The sequence below is a fragment of the Cervus canadensis genome, chromosome 14 (genome assembly GCF_019320065.1).
Source record: "Cervus canadensis isolate Bull #8, Minnesota chromosome 14, ASM1932006v1, whole genome shotgun sequence".
NCBI classification, from domain to species: Eukaryota; Metazoa; Chordata; class Mammalia; order Artiodactyla; family Cervidae; genus Cervus; species Cervus canadensis.
Window position 1 is genome coordinate 41954204 of NC_057399.1, and position 17372 is coordinate 41971575.

At 32.6% G+C, this 17372-nt stretch overlaps 1 protein-coding gene across 5 annotated transcripts in view; it reads right to left on the minus strand.

Annotated features, from left to right (window-relative positions):
• Positions 1 to 1414: 1414 nt before the first annotated feature.
• The window catches only part of ZDHHC21 (zinc finger DHHC-type palmitoyltransferase 21), a 72697-nt gene continuing 56739 nt past the window's right edge, over positions 1415 to 17372 (minus strand). For all 5 annotated transcript variants that reach the window (XM_043486954.1, XM_043486952.1, XM_043486953.1 and 2 more), the window contains 2 exons: positions 9904 to 9947; positions 1415 to 9357 (listed from right to left, as the gene is read on the minus strand). In XM_043486954.1, coding sequence (XP_043342889.1) covers positions 9225 to 9357; positions 9904 to 9947 — 177 coding nt within the window. In that variant the 3' untranslated portion in view covers positions 1415 to 9224. The remainder of the gene's footprint in view (positions 9358 to 9903; positions 9948 to 17372) is intronic.

Below are 17372 nucleotides of genomic sequence, written 5' to 3' on the forward strand. Positions count from 1 at the left end.
TGTATGGGTTAAAAGAACTTTCCAAAGTGAAAAAAAAACCCAGTGGCTTTTAATGTAACAGAGTTGGAAAAGTCCTTGGTATTGTTTCTGGTTCTACAATGCAACTAAACTTTAAGGAACTATGACTTGTTAAGACTTTTATATTATCAAAGAAGAATATCCACAGACAATTGAAAAGACTATTAAAATATTCTTCCTTGTTCCAATTCCATTATTTGAATGAGCTTTTTCTAGATACTTCAACCAAAATAACAATGTAATGGATTGAGTGTTCTATGAAGATCCAACTTTCTCTTTTAAAGCCATATATAAGAGCTTTGAAAAAAATTTAGAATCATGACTCTCTAAGTAAAAAACATTATTTATGTTAACAAGCAATAGGTTTATTATATGTTTAAATGAATAAATAAGCATTTAAAATACTTCTCAGTTTTAATTTCCAATATAGTCAATATTGATAAAGACATTCTATATAAGCAAAAACTCTTTGGGGCGTGTAATAATTTTTATGAAAATAAAGAAGTTCTGAGACCCAACACTTGAGAATTGCAATTTATCATCACTGAGAAACCACAATTATCGTATATGCTGCTTAGAATCAGAGCCAAGGAAACTGAAGAAGGAACAAGAGTAAAGTTTTATAATCCTTTAAGACTTGTCAGCATGCAACAATTTGCTTTGAATTACCAACACAGCAAAGTTTATAGTTTCATCTGAAATCCTACCAATTTATTTATCTATTAATTCAGACTATTTATCAAATTATTTTTCTGGTAATAAAAATTTAAGAAGGGGTTTTAAAAATAAGAGTTAAGCTCCTATCTATCAATCTCAGGGCAGTTTCTACTTCTTCATTCTTCCTAACACACACTGATTTGTCTTTTCAGATGATATTTTTGACCCATTTATACTCACTAATATATATGTCTCTCTTCTGATTTCTTGCATATACATGTAATTAGTCGAGACTTAGGAAGGTATTTTTAGAACATAACTCAGTGAGAGCAAAAACTCTAAGTAATACCCCTAGAAAATTAACAATGCCTAGACATATACTCTCTGCATTTTACCTTACATAGATTACTCCACAAAGAGAAAATATTTCCATAAAATAATGTCTGGCACAATAAATGTTAAAGGGGTGACTGGATATAGTCAATTGGGTCATCTCTACACAAATATGCCTAACTAGAAGTACTCTGTCAATTTCAACTCTACTATGTATACTGAGTTTTTCTTGAATATGTAAACAATTCTGAGATTATAACAAAACAAAATCTTAAGGGTACTAAGTATGAATAATTATCCAAATTATATAAAACTAAACAAAGTGGCCAGTCATACTGACAGTCCTAAATTCTAGAATTTGGGTTTATTTTAATAAATACAGAGGTGCGAAAGAAAAACAGTCCTATGTTTTTAAAAAATATTTATTTAAAAATAAGATATCTAAAAATACAGTACATAATACATTTTGAGAGAAGTAAAAACTTCACAATTTAAATTAAAAAACAATCTGCAAAGAAAACAGAAATATTACATGAATAAAACTAAACAAAATAAATTAAAAACAAAACAAAACATCATTCTTAAGGTAGATAGATACATGGTTTGTTTTTCATTCAAAAACCAGTGTAGACTTTTCATTTCAACAAGTGTATCTCGGATACATGGCTCCCACTTATCATTTTCCTCCCTCTTCTCAATCTAGTTTCATATCCCTCAACTACTATTTTCTTTATTACCTTTAGCACAAGAAACATCAGTGACAATATTTCTTTAAATGTTGTTAGGGGAACTGACAAGTTAACACAGCAGACATGCAGCAGAATAACACTCAGATTTAAACAGATGCACTAAATGTAAAAATGCCCAACAAATTTAAGAACAGAATCGCCACATGGCGCTTGGAACATACCACTATCAAGGAAAAGTCTTTTATTTTAGGGAGGATATAATATTAAACATCACTTGAAGCTGACACAAAATTTTAAGAGCCTCAAAATATCACAAATTTTGCCAATTCATTAAACTTGCCAGTCACATTTTAAAAGATTAATTCTAGGGACACAAAGCCCATACAAGCAAGATCATCTACACTCAGTTCCTTCAAAGGTCTATTTTATTCCCTCAGGTTAAACTTACAACTCATTTGCCTGAGTATCTCCAGTTGTAGAGAAAATTCTTCCTATGATTTCATTTAGTCACTTTATTCTACCTATGCTAAAGCAGACATTTCTTTTTAATACTCTAGAGGACAACAGTTGCGAATCTCCTACTACCCAACAATTTAAATAAATGACTGCATTTAGCCACATTAAATTAAGTGACACATAAATAATCTAATCTGAGTAACTCAGAACTGATACTGCAGCAACAAGACCTAGAAAATATATTTGGATAATTAGAGACAATGTTGTTTCTTCCCAGTTTGCTTTTAAATTTTGTCTTTCCCCCTAATAATATGTACATTTGTATTTCAATATGCCATTCACATGATCCTAAGTCACATCTCACATTAGTTTCAGGCATGATTTTTTTCCATTCAGAATTCACTGCAAAACCATATATTATATCTACATTCAAAGACAGAACGATTTTAGTTGATTGAAAACTATGCAGAACATTCTCAAATGTGATTGTCTACTTTTCCAATACACACACTCAGTTATCTTCTTGCCAGAATTTTTAATCAATTCAGCTACATTTTTCAAGGACACTAAATGAATGCTTTAAAGGTTTGTGGGGAAAAAAACAGGGAAACAGGAGAGTAAGCATAACAGTATTCAGTATTACACTGGACGGTTACAACTACTTCTAAAGGGTGTTTTCTTTCATTTTTCACAAAATGAATCACTAAGCAGAATTAGTTTTTAAAATACTCTTAACTATAACTTACGTGAAGGGAGTAACAACATCTAGGTTTTTTGGGGGGACATAAAGTTCAATTTCCTATTAGTTTTGTTTAAATGAAAGTTTTGCGTTTCCTCTTAGCGTATGTGTGCTTGTGTGCATGTGGTGTGTGTGTGTACACACATATATATGTGTATATTTTAACATTTCCTTTGATTTTATCTTTATTTGCAAAATAGAAAAATGGCAATATCATTCTTTAATACCACTAATACACACACAGATGCAGAAAACTTCATCTGTTATCAGAATGGGCCTTTAACTTTTCCTTTTAGCATTTTGCTTCAGAATTGATTAAAAGGGCCCAACAAGCCATACAGTTCATTTGTAGGAAGAGTGGAGTTCTTATTATTTCTCATTTATTCCTGCAGATTAAGACAAAAAAAAAAATCTTGTGAAAAGTGTTTCAATTAGCTTTTGTAAGTTCAACCTACCAAACTACTTTTTAAAGTGGCCAATCTATATGAAAATACAAAATTAAACATCATACTAATCTTCCTAACTAAAAAATAGAAAGTCCAAATGAGAGACATTTAAAGCCAACTAAATTGAGGCAGCAGTGTGCAAAAACTAACATCTATTAAGCAGAACTGTTCTTAGTAACATCAAATTCTCCTTTATAAACACAAGGATGTGAGAAGAGAACCCTCTGGGAACTGAAAAGAAAATTAACTCTTTGGTACGGGAGTTAAAAATGTCACTCAAGGCTAAAGTGAGTAGCACCAGGATGTTTTAGTTATTGAGGTTGTAAAACACTAACTTCAGGCACCAGTAGTGCAAACATCACCCAACACATACTGGCAAGAATGAGCTTGCAATATGCAGACAAGCTTTCCCTTTAGTTAACAGCCTACACAAATAACCCTGTACTTAGTCAACAGACAAGCAAAGCCACAAAAAGAAACACACCTTTTGTTGCTACTGGTTTGTCCACGTCTCTGTTTATATATAAAGCTATCAATACCAAAAAGATCAGAGTGTGCACGACTGTGGTAGGCACCATATTACATGTTACAGGAATTCACAATACCAATAGCTATGGAGACCCTCAAGATCTCAAAATATCTGAAACAGTCCAAAATTTAGAGTGAAAAATCACCCTTCATATACAAACAGTTGATTTTCTCTCTGTTGACAAATTCTACTTTAATACATAGTATCCTTTCTCCATAATAGGAGACTTATGAAAAGGTCCTAGTTTTTTCAGTCAAACTTTAGGCAACCTATTCACTTCTCCTTGGCATTAAATAGCTGTACTACCGCATAATTCTTGAAACTTCCTGACAGCAGACACTATACAATTATGATGTTTAAAATTAAAAAGAATTTCTCAAAGGCATCTGACTAGCTGACAAGAATCAGCAATATAAACTCCTTAGGTAAAATAACTCAAACGAAATGCTTACGTGCATTAACAACTCTAACAGTAAACGGTATCAACAAGAGCTAAGGCTGAAGTGATTGTAGCAGGGAAATTCTGTGTCCAGTAAACCCTGCTGTTAAGATGCTGATTATACATCGTCTGTCTAGCCTTCTCTCTATCTCATTATGTTCCCCTACTCTCTTTATCCAGTTTTGGCTACTCACTCCTCATTTATACCTGTACTCTATGGTAGAAAAAGGAAAAAGGAAATAATACAGCAAAAAAAAAAAAAAAAAATTAATGATAGTGGAAAACACCAAAAACGTAAGAATAAAGATCACTACTATTTCTGTTTCAAAATAGCACTAGCAGGCAGTATACGATAACATCTGAAGAACAGACAAAAATGCACTAAATTTAGTTGTTAAAAATTACACAATGATAATGAAAGGAGACATAAGAGAAAACTTTCCTGAAGTTAAACCATCACCATCCCCAACACAGCAGAAATGTTAAATATTGACTGATAGACACAACAACAACATTGATTCAAAATACTTCAAGCAAGTTGATTCTATTACTTTTTCATGTTCTACTGAAGAATATTCTAGGATTCAGTTGAGAATGGCTAAATTCAGAGTTCAATGAAATTAGTGATTTACAGAGAAATTCAGAGGATTCTTAGGATCTAAAGTAATAAATGTGGACATTAAATACTACATTCATTCATTTATTAGTTTTATGGCTACTAATACTAGCAAGTAGAACATACTAAATGTGCATGACTTACTAACTACATTTGCTAATACTTTTTTTTTTTAAAGGAACAGTAGGAGAATTGGGTAAAAAAATCTCATATCTATTAATAAATTATTGAATGTTTATAAGTATAAATTGTACCAAATAAATTCTAGATATATCTACACATATAGAGGTCATGTCAAAAACTTATTTAATAAAGCAGCAATAGTTCAGTAAACTTGAGCTAAGTAGTCTATTCATACAAGAAGCACTAAGGGAAGTAGACACTAGAGAAAAGTCCAGGGAAAGACTAGCAGCTCTGTTAATATTAATGCTTCTGTAAACTACAGCTGCATATATTGTGATTTTATACCAACATAAGTGAGAACATTCAAACCACTCCATCATCTAACACATAGAAAGCTACATGGTTAAAAATCAAAATTACTTCATATGTCTTGGGTGGAGGTGTTCTCCTAACGCAAGTCTTCATGATTAGCATCAAAACACCCTTTGGGGTGAGACATACCTTCAATTTATTATTTGTACAAAAGTGGCCTGAAAAAGCCCGATAAAGAATAGTTATAATTAGCCACCGTCCTAGAGAAAAATACTCCTAAGCTTTAGCAAACAATCACTAATGCCCATTCTGACAGAAATTTTAACTTAGCTGTTACACTAAACTTTATCTATGCTTATGTTTTCTATTTCTATTATTTAAAACTATGCTTTCTTCTGCTCAAAGAGATTAATATATTACTATTTTAAATATACCTATTTCTTAAGTTAACCACAAATATTTTTAATACAATTCTTAAGCAAAATAGTTATTTTTCTTACAGTGGAACGTCAGCTGACTTAATATTTTTAAATTTTTGAACTCAGTCAATTTTTGCCCACAATATTGAGCCTATAAAATATTTTTGTTTGCAGAAAGAAATAGCAACAAACATAATTGTTCAAGAGGTGTAAATTCTAATAACTACTTAAAAATCTTTCATTTCCAGAAGCCCAATTAATGACTTTGCTGACATAAAACATCCTTTAACATACATTTCACTTAAAATGAAATGGAATGTTTATAAGGAAATATTTCATCCAATAAATAGATTACATCAATAATCTCATTGCTCATAATTATTTTTCTAATGTTCAACATCATTAGTTATTTTCAAGGTTATCCAGAATACATAATAAATCAGCTACTAAAGGTACAGTTCTAACTCACAGTAGGATAATTAAAAGGAATGAAGAAAATTACAGAAAGAATTAGTAATCTCATTATTTTAATGCAATTGAATCAGTAAAAAAAATTCATTCCAAAACTAGGATTAAAAACTAAATGTATTTTTTTATATATTCAGTAAAACACACTAGACGCTTGCTATTTTAACTACAATAAATTTGTTTTGTAGTAAGTTGGTAATTTTAAGGTAATGGTTTTTTCAATTCTAAGGCTTAATTTGCCAAAATAAGGTTCAAAATAAAATTCCTGAAATGGTTTCATGTGTATTTATCCTCATCTGATATAAATCTGACAGTAAAAAAAAATACAATATGAATACACATAAATGAGGAAAAGAGGTCATACCTGTATGAACTAGACATCAAAATCATAAATAGGAACACATTAATGTTCATAAAACCTTAAATTTTTTACATAGACTTCCCTTAAATTTGTACCTTTGATATGTTCAGAATTTGACTATACAATTCACTTGTGGGGCAATAAGTCTCTAAAGCCAGTATAATTACATCAATTAGCCAAAAGAGGGCGTAGCGAGAACGCTCGAGTTCATGCACGCCCCAGCAAAGTGCCAGGGGGCTTCTCTCACGTGGTCCACCAAGAATCACAAAACCCAGTTAGGTGTGCTAACTTGAAAATACTTAAAGTTACAACATAAGTATATATAGCTATACTTTATATAGACTCTTATATAAATATATTGATATGTAGCATTTCTGCCATTCAAAGAAAAATAAATATATGCCTTGCCTAGCGTATTGGTCTGTATTTCAGTAACTTAGAAGAATCAGCTACAGTGGGATCAGGATCAGGGAAAGTAAAGAGAAAGAAGCGAAAAGAATGTGCCCTATAATTGGGCAATCTAAGAAAGCCAGAAACAGAGACTCTTAGATGAGGAAAGAGACCACCTCTGGTTCTCATCACCGAGGCAGAGGTTGGCACTGACCTCCCCACTACCTTTCAAGGTAGCTACTGCTACTACATGAAGTATAAATACATCCATAAAGCTCTTTAGGAGTCCTCACTTGGCTATGCTGTTTGCTCAAGGTCCTCATTTGAAAGGAATGTATACAGCATAAGGCATTTGACTGATATCTATCTACATTATCTACACTTCTTATAACTTCTGTCACTAGGCCAAATTTGGTTAATACGTTAGCTTGCACAAAACCCTACCCATTTATTTGCCTGGCATGAATATACTAATTTTGTGGTTCATTAAGCTCTATAAATATATTTCTTATATTAAATTTACTATGCAACTTATCAGCACCAATAAATATTTTTATCTGCCATGTCTAGGTTTTTACATAATAAAGCATTGTAATCAGAACATGAGAGACATGGTACTTATTTCTCTGAGAAGACCTTATTCTATTACTTTAGAAGATTATTTACAGTTTCTAAAAACTAAACACAGTCCAGTTAACTTGCTGACAATGGTTAACCTTCTGTTTCATGATTTCTCAGGTATGACTCCTTGCTATCAAAATTAACTAAAAAGGAAATACTGCTATGCTCCAAGAACGCTAGACACCCCTTCAATCCTCTCTTCAAGAGAAAGACTGAATACATAATTTCTTTAGAAAAGATACATGGATTTTGCAGTATTCTAATGGAAAAAAAAAATGTTAACTGAATTTTTTTTCAAAACATGCTAAATATTTTTTTCACACAAATGTTCTATACTTTCCAAGAGACCATCACTATCAGCAATTCAAATTTTTATAAGGCTAATCATGAATACAGATCACTATACTTTCTTATTTTTAGGTCATTTCCTAACCTGAGCTACGACGAAAGGTCTCTCCATCCAGATTACAGCTGGGCAATTAAAATTTAATTTCAATTTGGGTGATTACAGGTACACAAAAGTTACTTACTTTTACTAGTAACTTTCTATAAATAAAATTTCAATATTAGTTGGCCAATATTTATTACATGAAAATCTTAAAGGTGTCATTTAGATCTAATAGGTAAACAAAAGTCAAAAGTATACATTTTTTCAAAAGCACAATACTCCTCTTTATACTAAACATTACATGTTATCTAGTTTACAAGCATTTAAAAAACATAACACATTCTAATATAACTACACGAAAAAAGGTATCAGTGGAATTATTGCAAATTCTTTATGCTTTTGCTCATCAAAATCTTAGGGTAAAATAGGAACACGTCTGTTTAGTCAAAAATGCTTTCTCAGAGCAAATATCTCAACAAAAACCAATAATTACAACAGTAGAGGGAGAAGAAATAGGAAAGTTAATGTGGAAAAAATTAATTTTTCTTTTAAAATAAGGTAGGTAGTTGGTATTTTACTTTAGTGGTGTTTTTATTTAGTTTTTGGTGAAGAGAAAAAAAATCAGAAAGCTACTTCTAAGAAAACACAGTCCTTTTTTTGTGTTGCTGCTTTTGGTTTTTGTTGCTGTTCAATCTTATATGCTGCATTTAAAAAAAATCTCGCAGCACATATAAAAGGGAGTATATCATATTTTAAACTGTATTTGAAAAAGAAAATTTACATAAAAGGTATATCAACTTTTGTAAAATGTGAAGAATTAAATTCAGATTTGGTTAGTACTGCTTAAGAGTGAAAATTTTAAATAAACATCTGAAGTTTCCCATAAATTGAAACCTGTAACACTGTTAGTACTAAAAGAAATTATGTACAATTATTTTATCCCAATCAGTGCCTTTTGAGTTTAATAACAAAAGCATTTAAAGAAATCCCTGTGGAAAGCTAATTTGAAAGTAAACATGCTTTAAAACTTAAATATAGATCTTGTATTAGTCCCACAACAGGATCAAGATCACTATTAAAATAAAGCCTGGGGCACATTATGATGCTTAAGATTGGTGGGTGGATTTTAATTGACTTGAAGACTGTCATAGTTCTATTATCAGAAAACCTGTAACGCATTTCCAGCATGGAGGACCCATCTGTGCCCACCATCCATCTGTTTAGACGTGATTGGCAAAGTGGTAGGGAACTCGCAGTGGTTGCCTCCGCCTGAAAGGAATAAACCACAGGATCTTCCAACGAGTGCCAAAAACTTCTGAGAAGGTCTGCTGCCATGGCTTTCGGGGCCTCGATCTACAGAAGACAGCATTATTAGTGAAAGACAGCACTCCCATGGTGCACTCCAGTAAGCTAAAACAATACAGGTTGGCTGGGGATCCATTACTGGACTCTGATGAATTGTGTCCCAGCATCACAAATACAGCTTTTCTTTCATTATGGCATGCAGCTGAGTTTTAACTCTGGATAGCAGATATTGTATCTGTGTCGTCAATCAACCTAGGCAACTTTTGAAGCAGAGGAGAATCTCAGGATTAACAGAATGTGTGTCAACAACACAGTAGCAAATCTCTTTTGATGTACTTTCAGGACAAATAATTTAACTTACTTCAGTTAGACAAGGGACAAGAATGATCAGTACTTATTTTGTTTGAAAACTATCACAGCTAGAAGACCCCTACTGTAAGACTGGGTCATGCTTGTCTAGCTCAGACCTTAGATAAGGTACCGAGAAAAAGCCATCATTATATTATCTTTTCACTACATGCACACATTTTTCAAAGGTAACCAGTTGTTTACATTTTTAAATAAGAAACTTACAGAGTTCACTTTAATACTTACATTTCTTCACAACAGTTTGACATCTTTTCAATAGATGTTGTATCCTATTAAAAATTTAAAAAATTATACTCAGGTATAACAAAGCTTTCAAGGCTTTATTTTATATCTATTTTATGGGCTTTATTCTATATCTACTTTATGATGTTTTTAATCATATTAAGGGAATATTCTGAAGATATAAACAGTCTATATATATGTACTAAGAATTCTAAATTATCCATGTACATTGCTGAAATTCCCTTGGAAAAACAGAGTCAATATTACCTTATATGCTAAAAAAAACCAAAAAATTCAATTACAAACCCCATTCCCCAAATTGTAGGAGTCTCACTTCATTAAAAAATACCTTTCATTACATTTGCCTTCTTGATAATTCTTTTAAAAGCCTATATTTAATTTAACTGTCACATGCATTCAAAATTAAATACCAAAATATTAAATTAAAGACACTAGTGGACAGAAAACTTTAAAGAGTCAAAAATTGCTACTGGTTATGGATTTCTGTAAACCAACACAAATTCAACAACGCAATGGATGCATTTACCGCGCTACAATACTATTACTCGAAAAGTAAAGCTAACTGATTAGTATTCAGTAAAAACTGCTTCAAAAGAAAAAAAACAGTCCCTTCATAATAATGCAATATCTCATTATGTGTTTTCTAAAAGGCTGTTAACACAAACATATAAGAAAAAGAACTCAACAAAGAGAATAAAGTTTCTAGACATGCTAGTCTAATTCATGTTAATGGAAGACTCATCATTAGACTGAGACACTGGGATGGATAAGGAACATAGAAATAATTAAAAACACAAGTTACATAATCTTATTTTAGATATATATTTACATTTTAAAAATACTTTTAAATAGTACAAAAAATATTCTTTTTAAATATACAAAAAAGTTAAGAGTTTTCCTCCTTTTACCCTATTTATTAGCTTCCTCATATACAGCAGGTGGCCTGCACTATTATTAAAGCAGTACTATTCATGCAAATATTTCTAACTCCAACTCCAATTCCAAGAACTTCTTTAGATGTGACTGTCTTCCAATACTACTACTAAAAAATACCTTTGCTTCAAAAAACTCTTTAAAAGAAGTTACATGAAGGCTCATAATATTAAATTCTTCTGTATGAACAGCTGTCTAACTTCAGTTGGCCCACACACAGGAAAACAAATCTATGGTTTTTTAGATGACTAGTAACCAGTAACAGGGCTTCACTTCCAGATTTGTCAGAATGTGTGAGGAGGCTGTGAATTAGTTACTCTATATTCACTAATGTTCCTAGCATTTTCTGAAATTCATGATATCCAATGACAATTCTACTCATAATTAACCTTTCCTGGTTCTATTGCATAATTTGCTCAAAATAATGTTTTACTTCGTGAAAACATCGTCTGCAAATACTTGTAAACATTGATTAGAGGCTTAGAGAAAAGTTGGGACTCTGGTTCTATATCTGAAAAAAAAAGTGAATGAAGTAATTTAAATGGTTTCTTAGAACTGATGATGACAGGTCATTATGAAACAATTAAGACAGTTTGCACAAAAATGTGAAGGAAGAAACAGAAAAGAAATTTAAAAGTGTTATGAGGAAAGGTGTATAAATGACCCTGAATTCCAGGTGTGGATAATATTTGAAACTAGAAACTATTTCGAGATAAGGAAGGCAGTTATAAGGTTAGACTATTATAACTAGCTAATAGTACAGGAAATTTTTTACCATGCCTAAACTCACAACCTGATTATAATTTTGAGGAATGTTTTTGTGACAATAAAAGATCAACTTAAAAGACTTTGTACTTAGACTTCCTATGGGGAAAGAGGTTACTTTCAAGTGCTTTTGTTGCTATCTTTCTAGAATCTGGTTCAAGAAATAACAGGAACACTACTTTTCAAGTTATCATAAACAGACAGTCATTCTATCTATTGGTTACCATGACTTTATGAACATGATTTGTGAGGCAACCTATAAAGAACTATTTTTTTTCCCTCTAGAAATGGCAAATGCTTACCTCTCAGCTATCCAAAATACTATTACGAGAACAACAAATGGCCAAACAAGTCACAAAGTTTTTGCACTGGCTTCTATACAACACACTCAGGGCAACAAAAGTTATCAGCTATCACATTCATACACACAATAGAAACAGTAAACTAGAAGAGAGATTACTAGTGAAGGAACGTTGACAATTACAAATTATTTTCAAGTGCCAAACTACATTCAATAAACTTCTGTTTTATTTATGCAGGGAATTGTGGGATATTTCACAGAAAAACTAAAAGTAATTTAAATAGATTTCGTTGCAAATAATTCCACTGAACATAAAAGACTCAATAACCTTTAGTGACTATCACAAAAGGACCAATAAGATAATTACTATCTTCAAGGAGGAATAATTCAGCCTTATAAATTCCTGCTATATGTAGGACAGCTATCTAGAAAAAATCAGATTCTTCAAGGAATGATAAGAAACACATTTTTATTGTGTGTTGTCTACAATCAAAATACCTTATTTCCAGTGAAATATTTATGTCTTGATTATGGTCTAATGATCAAAATAGCTAAGACTTGTGTCAGTCTGCATAACTGAGATATATGAGAATACTTTCCTAGTTTAAAAACCAGAAGTTTATTTTCTAAAAAAAAAAAAAAAAAAATCTAGAAATAAGCAAGACTTACAGAAATATAGCCCTCATGTATTTTATCAAATATACTTTGTCTTCTCCTGATGGCCGACCTTACTCTAAGAAATGATCTTTCAGGTTCAGTCTAAGGAAATATGTTTGACTATAAAAAAACGATGTATCTCATCTAATAAGATTATAACTGGTATGAAAAAAAAAGTTTCTAACGGGAAGGGAGAGGGAGGTATTATTGCATATGGGAAAAAATGGGGGTAAAAGAGGCAAAGAGCAAGAATTTATAACCGAACATTTCCTGGTTAACAGATCTGAGAATCTAGTCCTCTTGGGATAGACTGCTTGATGATACAATTCATCCAACGAGCTCGCTCTGCCTTGAGTTCATCCTCACCAAGCAACACTTGGCTGCATACACAGTTGTAGAGGAGAGTGTACTGCAGAGTCCTTTGGTATCTGACAGTTGTACATAAGGGAATAAACAGTCACCCTGGTTATTTAACTATCACTTTTACATCCAGAAGTAAGAGTTACTGCTTCTGGGCCTGATTAATCCTGGAAACATTTTCAAAATGGAGTTTCCAGAGCTATCAAAACAAAGGTCTGAGGAAAATAAGAACATTCTATCAGAAAGAAGACAGTTCGACCTAACTGCCTGCTCTCATTAGTCTTAGTGTAGGTCTTCTTGATAGTTTTTACTCTGCTGCACATACCTGACTCAATGACTCTGCTGATTTAACCTGGAGTAAAAAACACTATTAAGGAAAGTTTATTTCAACTAGAGATGATATACCTGTTGTGTCTACTAATAATTTCTGTAATTCTAAAACAGACGTTAGTTGACTTCCTATAATTTCTGATCAACATACAGACAGCAACTCATTTCACTTTGTATCTTTCATAGCACCAAATCACACAGAAAGAAGGTAGTCAATATGTGTTTGCAGCACTAATTGAAAATGGACAGAAATAACATTATTCCTTATCTTTATTTTTCTTCAATCCAGAGAGAGAAAACTTCCTCCTAACTTTAGACCTCTCTCATCCTTTGAAGCCAAACTCACTATATTACTCACTTGGAAGAGATAGTTGTTTAAAAATCCATCTTCCACAAAGGATCAGCTGTATCTTTTATTAGAGATCTTAAGTTCATATAAACATTTAATCAATCATGAAACCAAACTGAGAAGGCAGGAGATCTTACATTTATAGCCACTGAAAATTTCTTTCCAAAAGAATTTCTATACTCCTTTTGTGTGTGTGCTTAGTTGCTCGGTCATGTCCAACTCTTTGTGACCCCATGGGCTCGTGCCAGGCTCCTCTGTCCATGGGGATTCTCCAGGCAAGAATACTGGAGTGGGTAACCATGTCCTTCTCCAGGGGATCTTCCCAACCCAGGGATCAAATCCAGGTCTCCTGCATTGCAGGTGGATTCCTTACCATCTGAGCCACCAGGGAAGCCCAAGAATACTGGAGTGGGTAGCCTATTCCTTCTTCAGGGGAACTTCCCGACCCAGGAATCGAACCAGGGTCTCCTGCATTGCAGGTAGATTCTTTACCAGCTGAGCTACTCAGGCTCTTAATCAGCCTTTTTCTGGTTGTTCAAATACTACTACTAGGCTTTTGTAGGAATCAAATGAATTAATATGTTAGAGCCCTTAATAACTCAATAAATGGCAAACCTAAGCTTTTATTGTAGGACTTGGAGATATCTCAGTTATATTAGATTGTAACTAGGCAAAATTATGTTTAAACAAAAGTGGTTTTCATAATTAAAATGACATGGACTGTGGAAGACTACACAGATAAAATAGTCCACAAGGGACTTATAATCTGGTTGAAAAAATAGGTAGTTAATACATAAACCATTATTCATTTACTCATTTATTCCTCTTATAAAAAATTTAATAAGTACATATTATACAGTAACAAAGAGCTTACAGGCTAGTGACAGTTAAATATATAAGAAATAATTATACAGAAACATAAAGAAGATGTCAGAGAGGATGATCATATATAACAACATATAAGGAAGCCATACACTATTTGGAAACAGCAATCAACAATCAACTCAAGGTCAATTATCCTTACATTTTTAATACAAAATTGTACTTTCAAGAAGATTTTTTGTTACCAGTAGAAGATGGGCTAATGTGCCCCTTTGGCTTGGATTTGAGGAGTAAGTAATATAGTGACAGAGAAAAACAAAGAATCACTGTGGGAAAAGATCTACCAAGTTAATTATAAATATAAAGTTCATTGTTTTCTTCAATTCTATAAGTTGTAAAGTTAGAGTAAAAAGTCATGTGGATTCAGAACATGAAACAATAAAGTGGGAAAAATCGTAAGTAAGAGGGAAACTCATAAATGTTTAGCTTCCTTACCAGGAAAAAAAAAAAAGCATCTATTTAATCACTGAAGCAATTAGTCATGCCTTAAGAAAATTAAAATGCACTATTCCTATTTTAAAAAGTACAGAAATAGATCTAAGTTGGTAAATGACTTTTAATCTTATCAGAAATAATTAATTACACTGAGTAAAGACAGAGGACATAATATAAATACATTTACACACAGGAACTGCTGCTGCTGCTGCCGCTGCTAAGTCGCTTCAGTCGTGGCCGACTGTATGACCCCATAGACAGCAGCCCGCTAGGCTCCCCCGTCCCTGGGATTCTCCAGGCAAGAACACTGGAGTGGGTTGCCATTTCCTTCTCCAACGCTTGAAAGTGAAAAGTGAAAGTGAAGTCGCTCAGTCATGCCCGACTCTTAGCGACCCCATGGACCCCAGCCTACCAGGCTCCTCCGTTCATGGGCTTTTCCAGGCAAGAATACTGGAGTGGGGTGCCACTGCCTTCTCCACACACAGGAACAGTTTTATGCTAAAGAGCAATCCAATTCCATACATAATAATCATGATGCTAGCAGGCATTTTTAGCAAGAAAGCTTTTCTATTACTACGCAATGTAACTTAGCATGTAGTTAAACTAATTCTTTTGCTAGAGTGAACCTAGTTTCTATACAGGTCTCTACTGTACCCAAAATTCAAAGAAATACTATAGCCAATATTAGAATATGATACTGAAAGCATGTAAGAAGTAACATTCTAAATTTTAATGATTTTTCTAGGTTTTAAAAAGCTACACAGGTACTTCCTGTAATATTATGATTAGAAATGCTGTATTAGAAACATATTTTGTTTTTATTAAATGAAAATATAATTCAGAAAGGAAAACAAAATGCTGCACAGAACTCCCTTTATAGAAATGTAAGTGAGCTAGGTTCAGCATAATTGGCAATGATATCCATATTTGCAATGCTGATTTGGAGCTGAGTAAACCAAACATAATTTGTACAGAGACTGTACTGAACACTTAATTCATCGCATTGATTCAGGGGATACTTAGCAAAATTTCATTATAAGTCTTAGGACTACATTTTTGGGTACATGTCTAAAAGGCAGGTAAGTTCACTAACTCTGATTAATAAGAGTGCTATTTAATAGATAATCTCATTTAAGCTAATTTAACATTTTGAACATAAGATACTTTTCACTGTAAAACATAAAAAGTTAAAATTAAAGTCACTCCTGCATCTGTGATTCTGTCTGTATTTATTTAGGTAACCATGAGTGAGTATTTAGGGAGGAAAACATTTTCTCCTTTTATTTTGAAATACTTTGCTTTAAGCTATCTTCAGTAATTTAAGTAGTGGTCCAAAAATAGTACCTGTGAGACCAAATATAAAAAGCTCAAAATTTTTTCTTTGGGAACTTAAAGCCTTTTACAAAATTGCAACTAAATATATCTTCCCCAGCCTACCCTCAACCTCACCAGGACTGAGAAAAGCACTAAGCTCCAGAGACACCATCAAAAGCTTCAGCTTTTACACAAACTCCACGGTGCCCTGAAAATAAAAATGCGTGTATACAAAATTGAGATAAACTGTCAGAACAGTGTCATGGTATACAATAGCTCACTGTCAGACCCTCACCAGAAGGCACTGTACCAGCTGTTACAGGCTTCTTGATTAACTCTCTCCAAGCCCAGTGACTGCAAACATGACTGATACAATCACCCAGCACCATTAGTGTTGGTGCTCATCAGAATGGACATTGTTCTTGGCTGTGTGTGAACTACTGCATGATAAGAAATACTGACAGCAGCAATTACACTAATAACATCACTATCCATTTCATTCAGAAACAAACAAAAAGGCTAAATAGTCTAAGTGAGGAATAATTAGAATAATCTGTTCCCTGAATAAAGAATGTTTCAAAGCAGACTTTGAAAAACACTTTTAACTTCAATATTAATTGTAGTCAAAAGGAGCAAGAATATGTATTTAAACCTTGTTTTTAAAATTAAGTCTAAAAATAATCAAAGGCAATCCTTGAAAATTGGGTTTAAAATTAGTTATTTCATAGAAACATCTGGCTGGGTTGAAATCTTTTAACCTTGGAAATGAGATCACAAATCCAATATTTTTAAATTTAAGTAATTTCTAATTATTTTATCTGGGTCACAGTAATCTGCTCTTGCTAGGTCTAAAATGACACTGGATTATCATTACTATGATTATCCTGTTACCTTCAACTATCAGTAAGAAGATGGGATTTTTCCTCTTATACAGGAAGGAAATGGTTTATTTTTCCATAAGGGCAGATAATGGGAAAAAATTACCGAAAATTAACATGTAGCTTCCTCAAAACTTCAACCTAAACCTAAACAGAAATAGCACTTGTTCTGCTTGTTTGTTGTCTAATTCAAACTATGTAATTACATAATTTCTATAACGAAACGATACTCCTACCAGTGTTTTCC